This window comes from Danaus plexippus, chromosome 25, assembly GCF_018135715.1.
Source record: "Danaus plexippus chromosome 25, MEX_DaPlex, whole genome shotgun sequence".
Lineage (NCBI taxonomy): Eukaryota > Metazoa > Arthropoda > Insecta > Lepidoptera > Nymphalidae > Danaus > Danaus plexippus.
Window position 1 is genome coordinate 3,741,138 of NC_083553.1, and position 18,180 is coordinate 3,759,317.

The window sequence follows — 18,180 nt, forward strand, 5'->3', positions numbered from 1 at the left end:
CACGTGGCCCTCACTCGGAGCTTGGTTTTAGGGTCCAATAAAAAAAAATAAACTTGACCTTAATACTGTCTAAAATGTTATTTACTTTATTTCAAGATGCAGGTAAAATTACAAAAAAAATTCTATTCATTAAATATGCATAAATATTCGGAAACAATTTTATAAGAAACAACATGTTATTAAAATATAAATACTTAAATGGAACCATACATACACACATACATACGTATATTTATATATATACATAGTGATAGGAAATTTAAACTATCTTGTATGGGAACATCCTTAGAACGAGTTCAAATAAACGTCCAAACCTGCAGTTTAAAGGTTATACAATACTAATGTCAACGAACTGTTTATGTCTGTCAATGTTACGCTTCCCCTTTTCAAATATTAGCCTTAAAATACTTAAATAAAGTATAACGAAGAAAAAAAAAACCTTCAAAGCGTCCGCTTGTTTAAAGATAATACAGATTTCTGAGAGCCAGTTAATTATAAACCAATACCTAGAACCTTGAAAATGATAAATGAAAATATATTTTGCGACATATCGTAAGGAAAAACAGCGCTCTACTTATACGAAATAGGAATTATAAAAGATTGAACTAACAGTCTGGAGTGCGCGATGGAAACTATTATAAATACGGTATGCTTAGTCCAAGTTCACATCACTGCATACGGAGCGTTAACGGAATTCCATTCATAAATCCTCACACGTTACAGTATTAACGTAGGTAGTTTAAGAAACGAGAACTTTTTGTATTTAGTGTGACGATAAAATTTTGCATATGTATAGCTAAGTAACTGGATAAAATCCTCAATAATATATATTGTATAGCGATAAACATAATGAATATTACACAACATAAAATACGCCATAGCCTATGGGAAGTGAATAATTTGATGTCAGTTGAACCAACCTTCGCACAATTTCCTATCAACAACCTACGTGGTGACGTCACGAGCTACTTAACATACCCACCTATATATTTTGATAAATTTAAATAAATTGCGATAAGGGAACACCATTAATTAGTATTTTACAAAGGTACATATAACCAGTTTTATTATATACATATATTAAAACATCTCATAACTAATTGTAATACTATATACATATATAAATAATATAAATATTGATAATATAATATATAAAAACATCAGGAAAATAACAATATTTTTAGGAAAAATATTTTTTTCATTTTCAGTTCGAGTCATGACCCAGCGAGCGATAGAGCCTACGAAACCGAATAAGACGAGACAGCATATAATGTACAATATAATATTAGGCCTATTTGAGTTTAAACCCCATAGACCATTTAACTAAAGTCATGCCATTTGTATGTATACATATTTCAGCAAATCTCAAGTACACGACATTTGATGTGTATTAAAAAAAAAAAATTTTTCTTTAACTGAAACTATTCAACATCGCATTTAAAAAATCACATTATTTTTCCATTCAAATAACACTACTGAATTCATTGTCACGTATAAAACTACAATAAACATGAATAATCATGAAACGATAGCTTCTATGAATACATTACGGATTCAGGTACGGATATATTTCCGATAAGTTTACGGTAACGTATTCGTTTCAGATGTACGCTTTACAATGACGAGGTTACGAAGAATGATGAACTAAAATATACGAGGCATGGCGAAGATAGTAAGATTTAGGAAAGTTTTACAGAGCTTTCAATACTATTATAATCTTAAATAAGTAGAAATTAATCTATCGGATTCTTTTACGGACATACGGTATATCTGATTGTTTACGGACATCATAGCGTCTCAGATATAGATATTAATTTTATCGGAAATATATCATAGTGAAATATTTATAACTAAAAAAATATATATATAAAAATAATTATGTTTATAAAATTATATTTTATTCAGTAGATTAAGATACTTCCTGCAGAGAAATAATTATCACATCTAGACTCTAGGTCAATCCATTGACCTAATATTTGTTAATTCTTAATATTCTAATTAGTTAGATAAAAATTTATTATACACAATAAAGTCATTTTCACGGACAGGACTCGAACCTGAGACTGAATGTAAATTTTAATTCAATTTAAGCATTTCCATTTTTCCAATTCAGTAAACTAAATCAATACTATCATACGTGAAGATTTATTAATGTAAAAACTATTAACGCTCCGTATGTCGTTACGTTGCGGACTTGAGGTAAGCATACGCAACTAGAATAATAAATAAATCGGAAACAAACAGAAAACTAAAACGGAAGCGGAAATATGTCAAAAAGAAACATTTTCACACAACTCATTTATATACTACCACAAGTCGGTTAATGTGATGAATTCATAAAATAGTGTAAAGTTTAATAAAAATTAAATAGTGTCATTTAAGATTAGTCATAATAGATAGCTTTGATGAGTTATTCAAAATGATATATATATACACATACATACATATATATATATGTATATATGTATATATATGTATGTATGTGTGTATGTGTTTATGTGTGTGTTTGCATGTATATAATATTAAAGGATAATTAAATTTACACGACTAATATTTAAACGACCTGATTCACATAATACATTTACATATTTGTATGTAAAATATTTGATACAAAGCAACACGATTTTATCATAAGACGTAATGTTTATATATATAATTTTAACGAAAAAAAAAAATTATAATTGATAATATTTAAAATTATACAAAATTATTTGGATTTAATATGAATCTATAATAAAAAATGAATAATGAAAAAAAAATATGTAAATTAGATTATTCTAGCAAAAAAAAAAAAACAAGTTTTTTTTTTTAAAGTACTCCCTACTTTCTTGTAAGGAAAAAATAATGAATTCTTTCGTTTCTATTTTTTTTTTTACTTAAATTAACTCGACACAAATTTAAGAACGAATATATAGGTACGAAGCGAAAAAATTCAACACCTTGTAAGGCGTAAGAAAATATCCGTGTGTATACATAACAGTGGGGCTATAACAAACTGAATAACGGTAAACAGTTAGGTTAGTTCAATAAACTTAAGAAACAATTAAAAAAAAAGTCATGAAGGACGAATAACTTAAACAATAACAGCTATATACTTACATTTAAAAAAAAAAAAGTCAAATTATTAAAAAAAAAAAAGACGTCACTGTATAAAATAAAATAATAACTCCACTAGCATAGTATTGTAACACTAAGGATTACAACTACGGTGTTGTTGTTTTTTTTTTTTAATTCTTTCCTAACACCAACCGGCCACGGAAAGCAACGTTCGTCCAAAACGTGTCATCGTGTACTGTCCGTACGAAATACGAATTGAACCGTCGAGATACTGGCGCTTGTAAGTGACAATAATTTATTATTTGTCTAATTTAATATTATTGCATTATGATACTTTATATATATATACGTAATAAATTCTATTTAGTTTTATATTGAATTTCTATATCATCGCTAAACGAGATTTTTTTTTTGTAATTATTCATAATTAATTATTTAAAAACCAAAAAAAAATAAAATAAACGGACGTGTGAAATCATAATAATTATGTTTTTGAACATTAAAGAAATGTTAAGGTGAATAATGAAATAAAAATTTTATATACATAATAATATAAAACAAAGGATTCGTCGACCCGAAGCGGAGTCGAACCTACCTCTGGAATATCTCGTTACGTTTACTAAATTTTATCTACCAATATACGTATACGTATACGTCTCCCAAAACTACGAAAACTACGTAGCTAATTAACTCAAAAATATGCTTCAAATCATAAGTCTGAAAATGACAATATTCTACAACTTTTATTCTTACATGAGAAAGAAACTATTTAAAATTATTTCATAAATAAAATGAAATATCTCTATCGTATTAAATATTACGTAATATATTAAATCTTCAGTCAAGTATTTATAGCAAAAATCAACAGAACCTTTAGTACTAGTTTTCAAACTCAGACTAAACACATACACCTACATAGTCATAAGTTTTTAAATCATCATAAAGACGTGATAGTTTCAATTAAAGTATATGAACGAAATACTGAAGACGTTGCGTTATTTGTCTGACGATGCAAACGCATAGTAAGACTAGAGCAGTGTAACATCCGATAAAAGTGTAAAGATTTTCAATACATTATAGTTTCAATTTATGTATTACGTAATACTTGTGCAATATAAGAAATAACCAGAGGTAAAAATAAACTAGGAAAATCATATTTAATTAAACCTTTATATTTTACCTTAAAAGATAATAATATAAAAGATAAATTGATTACCTTAACTGATCATGTGTTAAAAGATACCGAAATAATTCCGTTACTTAAATAATAACAAATCAAGAGATTCTCTGTATGAGTCAAAATATATAAAAAATTAATTTAATTAGAAAGGCTTACAGAAATTTTCATTTTGAATCTAGTATTGTAAAAAGTTATTTAAAAAATCTTATTTATTGTTAATTCTCAGATAGATATCGAAAACAAAAGTCACGTGTCGACCTTTTATGAAACGAGGAAAAATATTTTAGGTTCAGTAAATAAATTTTTAGATTAGCATAAATATAATATATGTGGAGAAATAAAATAAAATAACATTAACATATATCAGTGATTGTCTAAGTTTTTCACGATACACACAGACGTATCCAAGCTTCTGGCTGTACACTAAACGCATTCGCTTACTATAAACTAACAAATAACTTGCTATAATTTAATTTACATATTATTTCATTCACAAATTTAAGGCGTATTTTTCTTTAAATGTAATAAATAGAAAATTTGACTTAGAGGTGTTTACCTTATATTAATTTAACCTTTTCACCTCTTAAAATTATTGTCCTTTGAAATTATGTTGCGAAGTTTGTATTGATTTAAATCAATCAATAAAATATACGATCGATGTTAATCTTAAGTAACCTAAAGAAATGACCGTTGTCGAACGAGTTCATTCCTTTGGGGATCTCTGCCTCACCCGCGTCTCATCCCAGACGGGTCTAAATGCGTTTTGATTTTATTTAAATATCTGTCACGATCCATCGTTTCTATGGTCATATATTTTTCAACTTTTAAATTCAATATTCACATACACTTAATTATAATCCGTATTATGTTATACATATGGATTATTTTCACTTAATGTATATAAGAATATTTAGGAAGTAGCATATTTTTATTATACCTGTTCTCCGATGTGGTACTGCAGCCACAGATTACGTCACTCCCATACAACACGCGGATACCATATAAAATTATATGTATATTTTTTCATTCAGACTGTGTCTAAATTCATTGACAGATAAATCAATAGCAATTAAATAAACAGCCGAACACATTATACGTCATGTTAATTATAAAAACATTTTGAAATGTAAATATTAAACAATGTTTGTATGTCTGTGTTATGCGTTCCCAAACAATCTGATTGTTATGTGAGTTCCGAGAGGCCTGTTTGTGACTCACACGTGAACACCGAAAACTATCAGATATATAATATAGCGAAACGAAACCTTTTTTTATTTTTATTCGATTTCGTATGAAAACGTATTTATATATCCAGACGGAGTCGCAGACGAGAGCTAGTGATGATTACAATAAAAAAAAATTTAAACGCAACTGATGAAAATAGTTATAGAAATAATACATATATATATATATATATGTTTTGTCTATCTTTGCTATCTGGGACTCTACTGTGCAGGTCTAGCCAGTTTACTTTTATTACAAAAAAAATATGATTAATCGCTATTTAGAGGGAAAACATTTATATAAATTTTATCCTCATTTGTAAACCGGGTGACGAATTAAGTATAGATCTCAATATACTTATTATAAAATATTTTTATTAAGATTCATATAGTTACGTACAAAAATATTAAATTTAAAAAAAAAAAACTATTTTAATTCTAAATTTGAACTAAAATTTCCTTAACTGAGTGAAACGTGATGAATTAAAAGAAAGAAAGACCTTCAATATTATGGTTTGATAGTGTTTATATTTTTAAATCGTCACTTAATAACTCTACTAGTTTCGTACATGGTCTAGACTTTAGAGTTAAGAGTCTAGACCATGTATTACTCATACATTAACTTATAACGAGTTTCATTGAGTAAAGTAACGGTCACTTCCTTAGGTTAGGCTTTTAAAAATTTGTTCGGTATATTTATATAAATAACTTATATGTATCCTACTACTTCTGAAAAAGCCTTATATATATATATATATATATATATATGTTCACTGATATCAACTGTTTGGTTCACAGATACAATATAAGTTATTATTCTTTGAACGTCAGTACAACCATATGTGTGTATAAGCCTTAAAGGTGCAAAGTGTATCAATTTTACTGATAACTAACATATTTCACTTATCTACATAAATTAGTGGTTCGTATGTTTTATATATAAGCTGTTTAAAAAATTTTATATATATATATATATATATATATATATATATATTGTACATTATACGTAATAACTTTCATACGTTATTTTTAATTACACTTCATTCGTATAAAATCTAATTGAATTTAAACCAACATAACGTGCCTAAGTCGGACACCCCACGTGAATGATCTGATGTTTTCATACTTACTGTATGATAGTTAACATTGAAAAGCGGCCGTTAAAGACACAAAAGTTTTGGGAGTATTTATAATATGTTATATATTTAAATATATTAATTACTAACTTTCGCTCACGACATCGTCTACGAGAACATCGGCAGTGTGATTAGAGAGAATTGTATGTGTTAAAACAATGGTTACGCTAACCAACTGGCAGCGACATCTATCGTCTGCGACACTTAACTTCATACACAATACAACTACATGGAATTTCCGGATAATTTATATCGTTTATTCACGGATCATTTATATGTATTTATATATTTTGCGCCCCCCCCCCCCCCATAAAAGCCGTCTCAATCAGTGCTTATCAATAACGTCCACAATCATCGTACAAACGAATAGTAAGGAAGTAGTTCAATATGAGATTAAAGGATAAATCCTAAATATATATGTTTTTGAACAGCCAGAGGCCATTATCTTATAATTCTAATTCTTTATTATAATCTTTTTTATAACTCAACTATGTTTAATTTCTGTCTGCGGTAGTGTTTTGTTTGCTGCTGATATTAAACAGCTAAATTTGATTTAATTTAGAAACAACCTCACTCATTGTCATCTAACGAGTATACTGAAGAGTTTAATGTGTTTAATAGAGTTATCATAGGCAAAGATGCCTTACAGCATTTTGGAAAGGAGCTAATAATCTTACACTGCTGGACCGATATTAACCAAACATACGTAAGAACCAACGCAAGGATGTCAAAACTGCACCAAAATCGGGCGATCCGTTTGATAGATAGAATGCCACAAACAGACACACACAGACATTTACGTCATAGTTATTACACGAGGAGTGTCAGATATTTCGTGTCGGGAATTTAAAAATTAATACGAATGTGTTTAATATTTTTCATTATCAGTAACTAGAAATTACCATTAACAAATATCAATACAAACTAGCGCCATCTCTGTTTTCACATTCAAAACTTCAGTTCGTCTACAACAAAATAATTATAAACAGACATTTATTTTACATTACTTTGTAAATCAATTTTAATTAGCAAATAAATATGACAATATATCGTATATTAATAAATTTATCATATTATTATATTTTATATAAAAACTATGTATTATAATTTAAAGATGATTTATAGCGCCCTCTAGTTATAATGTTAGACATTAATTAGAATTTGACAATATGTACGTACGTGAATATTAATCTTCTAGGAGGAAATTCTACCCGCAATTAAATAATGTTAGATTCATCGCTATCTGTTCCAGGTCTTAGAGGGCTCTAAGTTAGATCAAATAGTGACTTTTTGTAATATGTATTCCACGTAATGACAGAGCTAATATTTTAGAGGGCACAGACTTAAAATGAAACTTTTTTTATTATATTATTTTTAAATTTTCGCGAAATTACGACTAGTTTTCAGCAACCGTGATCATAATCGAAAAATCCCATAGTTATCCCAAAAACTCTCATTTTAATATATTTTTGAGTCTACCTTCACCTTTGAGAACTTTGTTCGAGTGACACGAACTATATCCTCACGTAAATTCAATATGAAATATATTTTAAACAAATAATAGTATTTGATTTTAATGCAAAATCAATAAATTCTGAGCTCGCGGTACAAACATTTATTAAAATGATTCATAACCATCTCTTATAAGGTACAGAATAGAACCGTGTTCATGAGATAATCTAAATAAATTTGCACGACATCATTACTGGTGATGATAATAACTTAACAATATACCAAATAAACGGACCTTTTTATTTTACGCAATTATAATTTAATTTTACGATAACATTTCACAGACAAAAATCATGTCATAAAATTAATCAAAACTAATGTTTATACACTAGTAACAAAATCGCGATTTTATTTATTTCTTATTACTCGTAAGACTACACTAAGGTATAAATAATAAATAATAATAATAGTTCTTAATTCTACCGCATTTGACAAGCCCCATGCTATAAACAGCCTGAGATATATTCCCGTACTGAGACTTCACAACCGGTTCGTCTGTACGTAAAATATATATTTTTATATATATAATCGTATTGCGTTTCCGAGAAGGATCGATTCCGTACAATAAGGATCTGTACGCTTAGTATAAGTATCATAACACTACACACGTAGCGTTAGCAGTATTTCATTTGTAAATACACTCATTATATATACTCGAGAGATGGGGTTGTCGGTTCAAGTTTAATAATAAATACACGGAATCCATCTTAGCCTTCGCTGACGATCTCGCTATACTGACACGGAACCTCAAACAGTCAAGTTCTGCTTGCGACTTCCAGTCCGTACTGGTTCACATAATGAGATCTAAGATTCCCGCGAGTTTTATTCATTTGAATGAAACTAATATTTTTCGGATGAACTACGCTTGATTTTTTTTTTAAACTCCATACTCCCTACGTTTCGGTTACTTTTCGCCAACCGTGATCACGAGTAGTTTATCCGAAAAATATTAGTTTCATTTAACTGTCAAGTTCTATTGGATGAGGTGGATAAATTCTATGAGTGAAGGGATGCATTGAGGACAAAACCAAATAAATGTCATTGTCTGTGTCTCCGTAGGTAAAATACAAGATATACCTCATACAAGCCGGGATTGACGTTAGGCGGTCAATTCGTTTCTACGGTTACAGAAAATGCTCCATTTAAATTTCTCGGTCTTAACATTGATAATGTAGGTCGTACTCCATCTTAAGGAATAGTAGATCGCTTTTTAATCGATGTCAACAAGGTAGATAGCCAACAGATCAGTAACGTCAAAGAAGCTTGGATCTACGTTAATCACCTAACTTCACGTTTAAATTGGCCTTTCCTCGTCTATGATTTTAATACAACCATTTTGTCAAAGTTAGATGCAAGCGTCATGAAGGTGTTGAAGTTGTGGCTCGGGCTCGCGCTTACGGCTGATTCATCAGCTTTTTTCAGGGATCGCAATACTTTTGGGATGAGTCTAAAAAGGACATCGGAGCTCTATAAACACCTGAGAGTTTCCAAGAGATACATCCTGGGGAAATCCCATGATGACGTCGTAACATCGCTCCCAAAAGAAGAGTCAAGGCTTCAATTCCACAAGCAGTTTATGATAAGAGCACAAAGTAGCAGAGTAGGGTTAGGATCAAGTAAGAAGGCCCAAGATATGGATATATTGAAGACTTTTATTCTGCAAGAAGAGAATGCTAAATATAAGATCCGTGCAATAAGTTTAGAACGAACGAATAGGAGATATTTGCATCCTATTAGCACTAATATGGCGGACCTTAATTCTTGATTGGTCGCCAGCACTGCTAAAATTTTATCTCAATGCTTTCCAGATGACTGTCTCAGATTAGAGTACTTTAGTAAGATTGGGTTAAGGTACCGAAAAAACTTGTTACATCTGCGGGGAGGCAGTTGGAACTGCTAAGCGTTTGCTGGTGGGATGTAGGGTACTTCTGGATAGCGGTCAATACTCGCGTCTTCATGACAGGTTTTAGAAATCATACGTGAAGCTGTTAGTCTATCGGTAGCAAGAGGGCAAAAAGAAATAACCACGAACCAACGATCAATAGGTTTTGTAAGAGAAGGCACTAGGGCTACAAAATCAAACGTCAAGCCTTACTCTATTATTAAAGCGGCTTCGGATTGGACTTTAATGATGGATACGTATGAGAAGCAATATAAAATCCCAGAGGATATTAGTGCGTCGGTGTCTAGACCAGACATATTTTCATATTCGCGAATTTTAAAGCTCGTGGTGTTAATAGAGCTCACGGTTTCTAGGGAAACCAAAAACAATAAGTATTACGAGCTCACTAACGAACTCACTAGGAAAGGTTCGTCGTATATGTGTACGTGGTTGAAGTGGGAGCGAGAGGTATAACAGCTACATCTCTCTACAACCTACCAAAAAACTTGGGCCAGTCCAGAACTAACTGTTGTTCATTAACTTCAAGTACTTTCTTGAAGCGTATTTCGAAGGCAGCCCTAGTAGGTTCGTTTCAACTTTGGTTAGGTAGAGAGAGGAGCTTGGACGGTGGAGGTTTAATTCGCGTTTGTTAGGAACCCTTACTCCTACACCTGGGTCGCAAGTTATGGCACTGTTATGGGCAACGCGCGTTGCAAAGATGGACCCGACACCTGCACTGTGAATACATTGAACGTTGAAAGTTTCGTCTCTCTTAACGTATGTAGTACTAATGACGATACGAACTCGTACTAAGCCTACAGATTTAGTACTCAATCTTGTTTTAAATTCATATCTTCGATGTCATGTCTGAATATTTTTCTTTATTTCTGTTTCTTATTTAATAGTCTTTTTATGTTTTTATTTACAGCGCCTTTCGTTGCTGTCTGAATGCTGCATCGCGAGTTGCCATGCTTGTAAATTCAAAAGTAATGTCAGTAGTAAAAAAACTAAAAGCTTTAATACATACACATTCATACATATATATACATATATATATATATATATATATATATATAATGTTATATTGAATAGGTTTTATAAAATTACAATAAATAATAATAATACAGAAAATCAGCAAAATAATTTATAAAATGAAACCCGACTTTATCGCGAGCATATAATATAATTTATAATTTTTTTTGAAAACAGGAACCATTTTGGATCGTAGAAATAGCGACATCGTACGACACTTCATGGAACTTTTAAACAATCGTGAGATAACATTTCAATCATGTGACATTTAGTGAGTCCAAAACGCAATAGATGGCGCTTTAAACAAAGCATTTAATTATATTATTGTTCCATCAATTAAAATTAATTACCTAAGGTCCGACACAAATGCATGCTATATATTAGTAAACAGTGTGTGAGTCACTATTTGTATAGATGTCAGGAATTTACAAAGTGTTCATTGTTTATGAGTTTTAAGATTTATTTTTGCACGTTATTAGTCATCAAAAGATTTTAACTTAATAGAGAATTCTGTTTCAAGTATTAATATTGCTATTGAAAAATATTAATGACATATAATGTTACACTATTGAATAAAGCATTCAGTTAACAACATAGACATTTTTGATCATCAGTTACGATGTAGATATATACAAGTTATTTTTAATGTCTCTTTCTTATACAAAAATAAGCGGTTTTTACTGCAGATAATTCGAAAAAAGACTTTTAACTATGTATGTATATATATAAAAATTTATTGTATATAATATTTACATAATAAAGTTTTAATGAACAGTTACTATTGATTTCTAAAAATAAGGAGATTAAGAGTCATACATTTTAACGGTTGCTGAGCAACAATGACGTCATAACTAGAATTAGCACTGTTGTGCAAATTATAAAAAGATCCTCAACAACGCTTCGGATAGCTTTCTAAAATGTCTCCTGTGACCTCAAAATATAAAATCGGTGCCTATCAATATTGGTGAGTTGAAAAAAAAAACTTCAATTTTTAAAATTTAAACAATAACATTGGAATGATTTTAGTAATGACTGAATTATTCTTATTAACTATATATGTTCTGATATAATTAATTTGAATGATATATATTTGTAACAAATAACCACCTCATAAAGACAGATTTACATTAAATGTTTTAAAGTGTACATATATTTACACTACTATAGCTATTGGTAGTCTACAATTATTCTAGACAAGTGTTATTAAGTCTAGACTCACCTCAGCCCAGAAGCAGACTATGAGCGAAGACCCAGATATCATGAGAGGGTAGTACGCCGACAGAAGACTGGTTGCCCAACCCTCTTGGAAGGCAGACTGAGGACCGGAGTATATTTATTAGTGTATGGGTATATATATAAATATATTTAGATAGTCAATACACTATCATTATAACATAAGTAACATACAAAATCAACCCCCTTGAATTCTAAGGCATTAAAAGTACGAATTAAATATTTATATACTAAAAAAAATATATTTGAAATTTTGTACGAGAAATTATCTTTTTAACTAGTTTATAGGGAAAAAAAAGGTGTACATACGTGTCACATAATTGTTATGCTATTTTTTTTTATATGAATAGGTGAATTTAATTCCTTGAAATTACTGGTTTCCATAATAGTATATAAAAATTTGTTATTTGTAATATTTTCTTTCATCGTACATTCTGGAACTTCTAGCTTTTCAACAATGATAGAAGCTTTTAATAATGAGATCTAAGATTTTCGCGAGTATTCATTTAAATGAAACTAGTGTTATTCGGATTTACTACGCGGATTTTATTATTTAAAAACTACATAATCCCGACGTTTCGGTTACTTTGCAGCAACCATGATCACGGGCAGACGAGGTGTGAATTCAGTTTTGAAATAATAAAATCCGCGTAGTAAATCCGAATAACACTAGTTTCAGCTTTTAATAAGTCGGTAACACTATCTCGTTTCAACCCAGCACTTGTATCTTTATCCGAAGCTAAGGTCAACGCGTTTGTAATAAAATCAGGAAAAAGCCGAATAAAGTTATAGCATATAAAATAACTAGTTTTTACCTGCGACTATGTTCGTATGGTTTACGGAATTGGTCTCAGAGGAAAAATGTATCAAGTGTGTCAAAACTATAGATTGAGTAATCAACTGACAGCGACATCTATTGCCTGTATCATGTAACTTCCATAATACAACTATAATGAAGTGCCCCGCGTTGAATAACTAGACTTCCGGAATAAATTATATCCTATATCTTATTCTGATAACTAAGCTACGTTACTGAAAAGTTATATCTATATCGGTTCACTAGTATTTGCTTTGATGCCCCTAATTGCCGGGATCGCCTCCTTTCTCCGAGGGAGTAAGTCCGGTCTTTGCCAGGACCGGCCAGTCGTTGGTGTGCCCTATCGCTGACAGATCCGGGCTGCACCAACATAGCGGCCGATAGCTTTCGCAGTGGTTTTAGTGAGTAGGGCCTGCCCAGGTCGAGTCTCACACATCCTCTCCGGCCCCACCAAGGCCGGTGAGACGGCTCGTAAAAAGAGTTCCTCTGCGTCATCAAAAAAATATATATATATATAATACTCACGGGTGACACAAAGTATGCTCCGCGGATGAATGACGCGAGGAACGCTACGAAGTAGAGCATCTTCTGTGTGGTGACCTTACATGCCCTGAGGATAGTTGGGGCTTTCAGACGTTTATACTCCGTCACCACGCACACAGTCAGCTGAACGGCACACACGAACGCCACCATGAGGAAAACTCCACCGATACCTGGAGACGAAGACGAGATTATGATTGGAACTTTAAGCGAATTATTGCTATATAACAGCGTGTCTCACTCAAACAACACGGAGATTAACCCTATAGCTCTTTATTATTTATATAAAACAATATTTAAAATCAGTAATACCAATATATTATTGCGACATTGATTACCATAACAAATGCATCGTGTGGATTTAATGTCATGAAGTAATGATAATTAAAAATACCAAGGACCTATAACTTCTGTCAGCAGTTAAAAATAAAATAGGCCTTTAAACTATAACTTAATGTAAGCATTTAACTGGTTTGTGTCTTGAGTTTAGTTTTACTGCGGTATTGAGATGAGAGCGAAATGTGTAAATTACGTTAAAACATTATACATTATACATAACCAACTGTCAGCGACATCTGTCGTCTGTGAGACGTAACTTCATACACAACACAACCGTTATGACGTCATGCCACGGGAACTACACGGAATTCCCGGGTCATTTATATCCTCTGTATCATTCTGATATGTAAGCTATATTATTGTGAAGTTTCATCAAAATCCATTTAGTAGTTTTTACGTGAAAGTGCGACAAACATACATCCTCACTATCTTGCTCATTTACAATACTGGTAAAATTAGCTGAATAAACTAATAATTCGACAAGTCAGTACAAAAGTTCCCATAATTATTTCCACATTAATATATTTATACATAATTTTTCATATGTTATTCTTATATAGAGTGTGGAACGCTTAAAAAAACTACTGGCTGTGAAATATCTGCGACATTTAACTAGCAATAACGCTCCGGGGGGTGGGGGAAGGGGGTATAAAAAGACACCGAGCTAGAGGGTTGGCGGCAATCGAACGCATGCGAGCAATCAATTGTGACATGTAGGTAATGTTAATAGAGTTTGTCTTAAAAAAACACTAAAAATTAATTAAAAATCTCTTTCTATCCTCCTTTTTTCATTCTAACATTACTAAGTTTAACTTTTTCCGCGCGGGAGAACGCTCTATTAATTCTATATTATATTACATGACTGGTATGATTATATTGACTTCAAAGAAATATTCAGCTAACATGTGAATTAAAATACAAATAAATGATATAGAAAGATTCATCTGCACGAAATAGATTCAAACTTGAGACCTTCTGAACGGACACCACTCGCTTTACTCACTGAGCTATCGTGCCCTTACCAGCCTAATGTCTGAATGATTTATTTACTCTATTCTTTCATATACAGCTGGTTCACTATTTATATAATATACATGGTGTTTAAGTCAATAAACATCTATCTTCTATTATTTATAACTATATTAAATATAAATAGTGATGTGAACGACAACCATATCTATTTTTAAAAAGGGAACATCACTAATTAGCTTAGTTTAGCTTAGCATTACCTTTTATAAATAGTTATTGTATCGAATTTTTGTCCAAAGTAATGGTCAAAAATCATCATAACACTATCTCTATATATTGTGCCTTATCGAGTCATTCAATGTCGTGGTGGCCTGGAGGTTAAAGGCCCGCCTCTCATACGTGAGGGCGCGGGTTCGAAACCTGGCTAGTACCAATGTGATCTGTTCCGAGTCATATGTACTTTCTAAGAAGTATTTAGACACCACTGACGGACGGTGAAGGAAAACCTGGTCTTATAATTTCAAATTATAAGATTGAAATCGCCAACCCGTCTTGAGCAAGCGTGGTGATTAATGCTCTAATCTTATCCATGTGAGAAGAGGCCTTTACTCAACAGTGAGCTCCGATAGGCTGATGATGAAATCATTCAATCCTTAAAGTCCAATTATATTCAATGTAGTTATTTATTCTGGTATAACATCTTAGCCTCTCTTCGCTAGTTAGAGAAGCTGTTTGGAATTGAATAAACACTTGTATGTAGAAAAAAATAATGAGTCCATAGGGGTCGGCAAAATTTTCTGCCGGCTAAGCCAAATAAATGAGATATAATTGCTGTTTGAGTGGGTTTTTTTGGCAAAAGATGACGCAGTCCCGTAGACAAAAACTACGAGGATTCCATTCATCTTGTCTAATTGAGTTGGCACAGAATATTTCACTGTTATACATACATATCTATATTATAACCAAGAATACTTTAGCCACATTTCACGCCCACAATATTTGACAGACATATACAGATACAACTTTCTCGTAAAAAATACATTCCCATACCAAACTTAAGCGTCTCCTCCAACTTTTCCTATTTTCATTGAACTCTGAATTACAATAACTATAAATAACCTACAGGTAAAGGTTAAAGTCAACTTACAGGCGTGGTAAGGCAAGTTGGGACCGGCGCATTCATCTCCCGAGTATCTTATCTCACAGAGGCAGGTACCGTTCATGCAATCCCCGCGGCCGCTGCAGCCGAGGGCACAGCCCGTGCCCCTCGCAGCCAACATCACTGCATCAGCGTAATACGCTAACAGAGAACGCATTCTGACTGCGGCAATAGCCGCTCAACGGACCTGGAATCAGAGAAAAACATAGTATTAGATGTTTTACATCGATTCATTGCTATAGCAGATATTTTTTTACAAATCAATAAATATAAAAGGAAGTTGTGTTAGTTACACTATTCATAACTCAAGAACGGCTGTACGGATTTGGCTGGAAATTTGTGAGGGGGTACGTTGGAATCAGGAGACGGACATAGGATACTTTTAAATTCGTTCGACCAAAAAAAATATTTGCTAATAAAATCCAAAATCTGTTTATTTACTGCCTCTATATCGAAACAGTTCGTCTGGTCAGCTATGTATTTCTAATTATGAAACTAACGCGGACAAAGTCGCGGGCAAAAGCTAGTAATAATATGTAAAAACTAATAATATAGATATTATATTATATAATATAGATAGATGTTTTTCATGTCTGTATACTATTGCCTGAAAATTGTATAAAAGTATTCAAAAGGCTTTATTGTATAATAGTGAGGGCGAGCGTTCACCACCTATGACTTCATATCCACCTTCCAGCAAAATAATTACAATATAAATTGTGTACAATAATAATAAATTTTATACCATGCGAAAGCGTGAGATAAAGACAGAACCGCCGGAAAAAAATTCCACCGTAAAGATAAAGAAAGAAAAATTATCTTTCGATAAAAGATAAATCGACATTACTACGGAAATGGTGAAGCCAGTTCTGAAGATGAAGCAAACGTACTTATTGGCTTAATTTTAGATACATAAAATCCCAGACGAAGCCAGACTATTTATTAATAGTATTGGCTAATTATGACTATTTTAAAACATGTTTTCTTTTGGCAATATTTATCATTGCTGGCACATTCTCATTGGCCATTCATTGGCCAAGTGCCAGTTATTCCATTGCATAATGCACTTTCTCTGAGACGTGAGCCAGACATCATATCTCGCTTATCATTTTAATGTTTTATTAATTTTATGAATTCATCAAACTAGGTACATATATGAAATCAAATCAGTGATAAAATTTTCACTTCGATCGTAGATAATAATTAACATATCACACACATATATATATATATATGTGTGTGTGTGTGTGTGTGTGTATCAACACTGTCAGCACCAGTGATGGATGCAACATAAAAATAACTAGATTGTCATCAATTATCATACAAAACTTATTGCTATTCATAATTATTGTTATAACTATCTATCAATCGGAATCTTTTTAAAAGGAGCATTAAGAATTATGTTTGATTTTTGGTATAATAACTACGTTGGGGATCACTACAGGCTACAGTTGAGTGAGTGCGGACCGTTGAAGAATATAGAAACTTCAAGAAATACAAGGACATCAAGAAGAATTGATGTTTTATATTGAAGTATCATAAAACGTACTGAAATTAGTGACGCTAGTGACGTCAGCAACGCTAACGTTTTTCTCTCTGAATACAAAGAATTTGTATTAAATCTGATATATAAGGTGGGCCGTTTAAAGGCAACTCCTATTGATTTCGATTCATTGATTTTTCAAACAGATTTAATATTTACTATATTCTTTAAACAAATTGTCACTTGATAGAATTAAAGACGTAACGTGAACAACGCACAGACATACATGCAAAAACAAAAAAAAACTATATAATCTATTCTTTCACTAGTATTACCGACAATATGATTTTTACTCTCTCATGCCAAAACTAATGAATTGATTTCAGTGAAACTATACATAAATAAAGTTCATACATCAGAATGACATAATGTCTATATACCCTCGTGTTATTCCAGCGGGAATACCTCATAATAGTTGTATTGTATTAGTTGTCACGAGACAGACGATAGATGGCGTTACAAGATAAGTATGTTTTTGTTCGCACGGATAAAAATTTATTTATTTCAGTATTAAATATTTATATTATTACTATACAACTTGTATTATATTGATTGGAT

General features: G+C 31.6%; 1 protein-coding gene across 4 annotated transcripts in view; it reads right to left on the reverse strand.

The window, feature by feature from the left end:
• Positions 1-18,180, reverse strand: part of LOC116775055 (uncharacterized) — a 53,680-nt gene that overhangs the window by 12,843 nt on the left and 22,657 nt on the right. For all 4 annotated transcript variants that reach the window (XM_061524541.1, XM_061524543.1, XM_061524544.1 and 1 more), the window contains 3 exons: positions 16,068-16,266; positions 13,598-13,785; positions 12,242-12,337 (listed from right to left, as the gene is read on the reverse strand). In XM_061524541.1, coding sequence (XP_061380525.1) covers positions 12,242-12,337; positions 13,598-13,785; positions 16,068-16,236 — 453 coding nt within the window. In that variant the 5' untranslated portion in view covers positions 16,237-16,266. The remainder of the gene's footprint in view (positions 1-12,241; positions 12,338-13,597; positions 13,786-16,067; positions 16,267-18,180) is intronic.